Source organism: Pelecanus crispus, chromosome 1 (genome assembly GCF_030463565.1).
Source record: "Pelecanus crispus isolate bPelCri1 chromosome 1, bPelCri1.pri, whole genome shotgun sequence".
Classification (NCBI taxonomy): Eukaryota; Metazoa; Chordata; class Aves; order Pelecaniformes; family Pelecanidae; genus Pelecanus; species Pelecanus crispus.
The window spans coordinates 52,782,620-52,789,529 of NC_134643.1; the positions used below are offsets into that span (position 1 = coordinate 52,782,620).

A 6,910-nucleotide genomic window follows, 5' to 3' on the forward strand; every position below is an offset into this window, starting at 1 on the left:
ACAAGCTTAAAAAACAAGTTTATTCAGGCCTAAAAGACAGGCAAAAAAATGGGCAAAAGCTCCTAGGCTGCAACAGAGTGTTTCTACAACCCAAAATTAGGATGTCAAAATAAAAATCACTGAGCATCTTTAGCTCCTGTTTGTGTGGTAATATTCCTCACTGTCTATCAGGGCCAAATCTGTGAGTAGCAGGACACAATCTACTTCTCCTCTACACAGCTAATTTCAGGTAGAACCAGTAAGACTGGTGTCAAATCCTTAAGGAACAGAGGCAAGCTGCGTGCAATAACAGTGCAAGGCAAAACATTTGAAGGTTTTTCTGCTACAGAAGGCACATGAGATCAATAAAATGCTCAGTAAGACACACACCCCACAGTAAAACAGTGGTATGTGATGTTTCAGAAGTTAAAAGCATGTTAGAATTTGTTGCTGGAACATAGTCAAGCTGCAAATACGCCTCTCCTATTAATAGCAAAGAGCAACAATAGCTGAGGTCTCCAAGTGATTTATTAGCAGTATTCTGAATAGATGAACACTCAAATAAGTTACTAATTTACTAAAAACTTGTCAAGGAGACTCTGCCTCAGTAAGTCCTTTTATCCTGGAGCTTGTCTAAATGGGGACACTCAGGCGAGTTAATCTGAATTGACCACAGATGGGAATGTAAAGTGAATGAGATAATTGCATTGCAGAGTGGACAGTCACTCTCGCTCACAGTTAAAGAATTAACATCTGCTAAGGGCCCCTTGTCGATGCGCCCTTAACAGCGATCAGATTAGGCTGCAAAGGAAGATATATTAATATGATCTGAACTATGGGAGAGAAGATAGCCTTTTATGCACACTAATAAAATTGGCATTCATCTCTGAGCATGAAGCTGAAAGAGTTTATTTCTGCATTTTGTTTACTTAGATCAGATTATGTTTGGCTGGTGAATCCAGTTCTGATTTCTCTCGCAATAATGTGGCTGAAGGGTTACACCCTGGAAAACGGTGGAAATACTCTGGATTTGTAGCACATTTGGATGATCCAGGCTAAAACTTGGCCTTAGCCTTTCTCTTAAAGCACTGATGATAAAAGGCCAGCATTTAGAGGTTTCTGCCTATGCTAAACAAACTGCTGCTGTGAAACAATTAATTCACTAAATTAAGCATGGGGAAAGTCTTTAGTGACCCCTCTGCATACAGCTGATAAGAAATTATTCCCTGACAGGGAAGGAGTTTCTTGTCCCCTTCACAGTGTTGCAAATCCAACCCCTCAAATTGGCAGATGCTTGAAGCTTGCTGGAAACCCAGGTTGGTTGTACTGAGGTTTCCTCCCCTTTCCCGCTTCTCCTTCGCCCATATTGCACGGGCCCCATGACGGAGGACAGCCTGGCCCTAGGTATTGAACGGTGAGAGCTCCCGAAAGCAGTGCCAGCCTGCAGGTAGGTTTCTGAGCAGGATGCAGTGAATGTCTGGGGATGCCGGGGCAGGAGGCAGGCACCCACCGCCTGCCTCTTTTCCTTTATGCCTTACTGAGGAGAGGCTCACTTGGTTTGTTTGGCTCCTGGATCCTTGCAGAGAAGTCACTGCTTTCCTGGCTGCTGAAAGGGTGGTTCTTCTTTGCATGAGGCCAGACTACAGCCAGGCTGCTCCAGCATGGGGCTCAGCTCAGCAAAGTCTCTGAGCACGTGCTGCCTGTGAACTCATGCTTACTGCCACCGAGAAAGCCTTTAAGACTAAACCCAGGTCATCAGTGAGGTGTTCTTGACGTCAGTACTGTGCCATGCAGCCTCCAACCTCTTTCCTCTGCAGTTCTGTCCAGATCTGACCTTTTCTTCCTAATCCCACCATTGGGCTGTTGGTCCTCCAGTTCATGCCCACTTCAGGGTGGAGGACTCAGATGCATCCAAAGCAGAGGATAACCACGCCTGGTGGTTTTGCAGCATCAGGGACAGGTAGCGAGGAAGGGCAGAGACCTGCCAAGTCCCTGCCCAGGTGACTCTACCCATCAGTAGACCTGCCAAGTGCCACACATGGCACGTGACATTACCACCGCTGGCTCCCACCGCCGAGGTGGGCTTCAGCTCAGGCAACTGCAGCACGGTGACACCCTGCAGCCCTCCCGTGCAGACCGCTCTCCCAATGCTCTCCACCACCCGCATCCCACCACCACAAAGGGAAGCCCACAGCCACTCTACTACAGAAGGAAGATGAAAGGTGTCTCCCAGAGCCAATTCAGCATCTCTCATTTCTCCACCAGCTCTGAGCTCTGGATCCTTGAAATGAACCCAGAGGCCTGGCAGCTTGCTTTCCGTGGTATCATAAACCTCCTCATGATCAACATCATGGCAAGTTGTGATGAGGGAGTATTTTGTCATAAGAGTTGATCTAGGCATCTAAGGAATGACTCATGATGATGAGGGCAGAAGAAATGCAAAAAGCCTGATTTTTCTTTTCAGTAAGAACTGAAGCAGATAAACCTTTGCTCCAAATTAGCACATGTGATTTATTAAAAAGAGGCCATAAGCCCCTGAGTACCATGAGCTTCTACATGCTGCTGCCTTGAAACAGGGCTCGCAAGCGCCGTAATGCTCAGCAGAGACACAGGCGGATCAGCTCTGGTGCCATTTGGGGTGAGCTGCCATCTCCTGAGGCCTCCCCTGAGCTTTGCAAATTGCTCATCCAGGGGGACGGGTGGCAGTGACTGAGCTGCCAGCAGCATGCAGAGACCCCACCATTCCGCAAAACCCTGCAAGCCTGGACTCTGTGCCTGGAAATGCACATGTGATGTTGAAATGTTTGAAGTGGGAGAAAGTGGTATACAGATGGTGTGATACACAGTTTGGATCACAGGTTATAGTTGTTACATTGCAGTTAAAAAAACTCTGAAAAGTTAAAAAAGAAATCCAGTAGCACTCGCAGAATTTATGTTTGTGCTTTAAAGAAAACTGCAGCAACTGAGCTGCAACTAAATAATACCCTTCAGACTTGGACATTTCAGATGACTGCACATTTGAAGCCACTGTTTCAAGTGAAATTACTGTTTCCATATGTCTGAAATTAGGTGCTACCAGAAATGGGAGTAAAGCACAACATAACTCCAAACAGAACACAAAACTCTGATGTTTCTTTAGGTGAGATACATGTTGCTATTGGCAGTTACAAGTAATTGCTGGAATGTAGCACACTGTAATAAATTAAATGTGATATTTGCTAAGCATGCAGGCTTGCCATCTGGTCACCAGAGAGCTGCTGTTATTACTTTGCAGGTAGTGTTTAAGTGCAGGGAACTGAAGTGTGCCATATAAATAAAATCTTATAAGCTCCAGCCCCTTGGACTCAACATTTGTTTAAAATCTGGAATAATTAAATGATCTTGACTTTTATAGCTTCTTTGCAATAACACAAACTAAAGCGATGCCAAAAGAGGAGACTCTGCAGGAGCAAACTCGGTAAATAAGCTGGTTTTGCAGCATGCTACCGCAGATGCATCAAATACCACCAAATCCCTTTCCTTCTTGAGACAGGCATTGGTTTCCACACACAAGACCTTGATCCTACTGTCTCCACGCATTGCACCAACCTGTAGAGGAGCCGGCCCGAGGTCAGGATTTGCACAGCTTCTCGCCATGCACAGCCCCCGTCCTGGTGTGCAGGTACATCACTGCGGTGACCGCAGTGAAAACTGCACCGGGGTGCTAGCTACGTGGGACCCAGCACAAATGAGGCAAATACTGCCCCAAATGATGCCCTGAGTTTCTTAGCCCCGAGAACAATCCCTGGGAAAGCTGAAAAAGGAGCGTGCAAGTCAGAGTACCCCAGGCATCCCATTGGCTGGCCCAAGAGCTATAGATTTCACTCCCTGCACTGTATCACAGGCTGGCACAGCCTTATGATTCAGGTGGGGGGACACAGAGGCTGGCAGAAGTGCTGAGTGACTGGAAAATTCCCAGCAGAGTACATCCATCATTTCTTTTGTAGGTCCCACTTTGTAGTTAGCCCCAATTCAGAACCACAGAATGGTTTGGCTTGAAAGGGACCTTCAAAGATCATCTAGTTCAACCCTCCTGCCATGGTCAGGGATGTTACCCACTAGATCAGCTTGCTCAAAGCCCCATCCAACTTGACCTTGAACGCTTCCAGAGATGGGACATCCATAGGTTCTCTGGGCAACCTGTTTCAGTGTCTCACCACCCTCATCATAAAAAAGGTCTTCCTTATACCCAATCTAAATCAATTTCAGTTTAAAAACGTTGCCCTTTGTCCTGTCAGAACAGGCCCTGGTGAAAAGTCTTCCTCCATCTTTCTTATAAGCCCCTTTATATATTTCACTGTGAAAGGAAGTTCAGGCAGCTTTTGGGGGGCACAAGCAAAGGGAGGCAGGAGAATAGAGGAAGAGACCAGTTTCTCTTGCCAGCCATCTGATTTAAACCCTTTGCTGGGCTAATGAAATAACCACCCTGGGTCTGTCCAGCAGGTCTGGAGACCCTTGTTTCTGAGCTGGTGAGAGCATGGAGCAGCTTCTCCTAGAGCAGGACATCAGCTGCCTCCCCAGGCGCAGCTAAGAGATGCACTTTGGTGAGCAAACAGCTCTTGGTATTTCTGCAGAGAGTGGCTTCCTAGCCAGCGCATGGCTAGAGGGGACCCCAAGTGACTGCAAAGGGGTCTGAACAGGTGATTTTTTTTTTTCAGACATGAATGCTGGTCCCCAGGAACCAGGCTTTCACCTCAGAACATGTTATCAGCAGAATCTAAAATGATCTAACCCGATTCACTAAACAAATTTGCTCCTTCCTCTGTGTTAGGTCAGAGGGCAATTTCAAGTTCGATGAAACCTTCAGACAAGCTCATTAAATGAGGCCACTAGAGGGAGCAACCTCTAAAGTCCAGGGCTGGTCACTAGGGACGCCTCCCCACTAGTGGGGACCCTGGAGGGCAGCCCCGCAGCCGTGGCTCCCAGGGGAGGGTCTCCAGTGCCACAGGACAGGCTTAGGCACCAAAGGGAAGAGTATTATTGGGAGCACCTCCAAATGCATGATTTAGTATTGGCTGTTTCTGGTATTCTGTTGGGCTAGATGATCTCTAAAGGTCCCTTCCAACCCAAAGCATTCTATTGAAAATAATCTGATTGTTCACATGGTGGTGTTGGGTTGATGATTGGAATGATGATCTTAGAGATCCTTTCCAATCTTAATGATTCCTAGTTTTTACTTTCATTATAAATAATCCAGCCACCAAGCCAGGAAACATGAAATTGCTACTCTACCCTTAATTGGTTTAGTGGTGGACTTGGTAATGTTAGGTTAATGGTTGGACTGGATGATCTTAAAGATCTTTTCCAACCTAAACAATTTTATGATTCTATGATTCTATCTATTTTTCCTTTTAGCAAGCATGATGTTTTTCTTCATGTTTTTCATGCTCTTTTCACATGAGAGTAAGTGTGCACAGAAAAAAAAAAAAAGATTAAGTATAAGGTTTCTTAATTACCTGGCTAATCTGGCTTATGGGAACCATACTTCAGTGTGCTCAGTAGCTATTTTGACACTTCTCGCTGAGGTTGTTCACTATCTAAAGTGAATCTGGTGACCATTAATTTTAACAGCATTTTGGTCAAAGTCAGACCGATTTGCATCATGCCGAAACCACACAGCCGCAAGGACTGGAGAAGACCGTCAAGAGCGACGTTCCCTTTGGCTTTCCTGAGTAATTGGCAGCATCCACCTTCTTTGCAGTTGTGCAGAGGGTTTGAGTGGGTGAGGCAAGGGGATTTTTTTGGGAAAGAGGGGGATTACGAGCTCAGCAAAGCGAGGGGCAGGGCAGTGCCTACATCACCTCAGAATGAATGACATTAATTCACCCTGTGAAACAAATTTGATGACAAGAGATGCTGGTGCAATAGAATAAGCAGGGTAAACACTGGAGCAGAGATTGCAGAGGGAAAGGGGGCTGGAGCGAGGACTTTCTCTTCCCGAACCCAGCAGACCTACCTCTCCTCCGGTGCAGGGGAAGGGACTTGAATATCTGGAAGTGCAAATGGCTCCTCTCTGATTCACGTCATCCTCCAGCCCAAAGGTGGCCGAGCAGTTAGCAGCAAAGTATTTGTAAGGCATCCACGTCTCGCCGAAATCCTGGGAGCGCTCCAGCACCATAGCGGCCGGCCTGGGCGACTTGAAGACCAAAATCAAGTGAGTGAAGTAGAAGGTGGCTTCCAGGTCCAGCCGGATGGTCTCGCGGGGGGCATCCTGGGCCGCCTGCCACCAGGTGCGGGGCAGGCGAAAGGGGGAATCGGCCATGGCGGCGGGGGGGTGGGCCAGCCCCGCGTGAGCCCCGCTGCACCGGCCGCAGGCGGGGCGCTTGCAGCGGCGCTGGGCGTCCTCGGTGTAGGCGCAGAAGGGCTCGGTGGCGTGGTGACCGCAGGCTGTCTCCGTCCGCAGCGCCCGCCCGTGCGCCAGGTTGCCCATCCGGGGGTTGCAGGCCTTTTCGCAGGGGCTGCCTGCTCCCGCCACGCTGCCCAGACCTGCAAGGCAGAAAGCGGAGGGGCTGAAGCCGGCTCCTGAGGCAGGCGCTCTCCACCCCATGGGGAGCAGACATGCCCCACGGCATGCTTTTTGGGGACACTGTCCCTACCGAGACACCCAGGGGGGGCCAAGGGAGAGCGCAGCACTGCTCAGTGGAGCTCAGTGTGTCTAAAACAGCAAAACAAAGCAAAAAACCCTCAGGGCTTCCCTGTGCTTGGGAAAATCCCTACCAAGAGTTTCAGAGCAGAGCCCGCAGCACTGGAGGAGGGATGCCTCCACCTCGCCCTCCCGCCCCGAGGGACCCAGGGCTGAGGCTTCGGGGCAGTGGCTGTGGCCATGCCACCCCTGCCCCGAGGCCTCCAAGGGGATCCAGGTGGTCCTGGGGAAGGGGAGACAAGCACAAGA

General features: G+C 48.9%; 1 protein-coding gene across 2 annotated transcripts in view; it reads right to left on the minus strand.

Moving 5' to 3' along the window:
• The window catches only part of NTN4 (netrin 4), a 44,705-nt gene extending 38,218 nt beyond the window's left edge, over positions 1-6,487 (minus strand). Inside the window, exon 1 of one of the 2 annotated variants that reach the window (XM_075718200.1) lies at positions 5,975-6,487. In XM_075718200.1, coding sequence (XP_075574315.1) covers positions 5,975-6,448 — 474 coding nt within the window. In that variant the 5' untranslated portion in view covers positions 6,449-6,487. The remainder of the gene's footprint in view (positions 1-5,974) is intronic. The other variant, XM_075718193.1, reaches the window with a different exon arrangement.
• Positions 6,488-6,910: the final 423 nt, after the last annotated feature.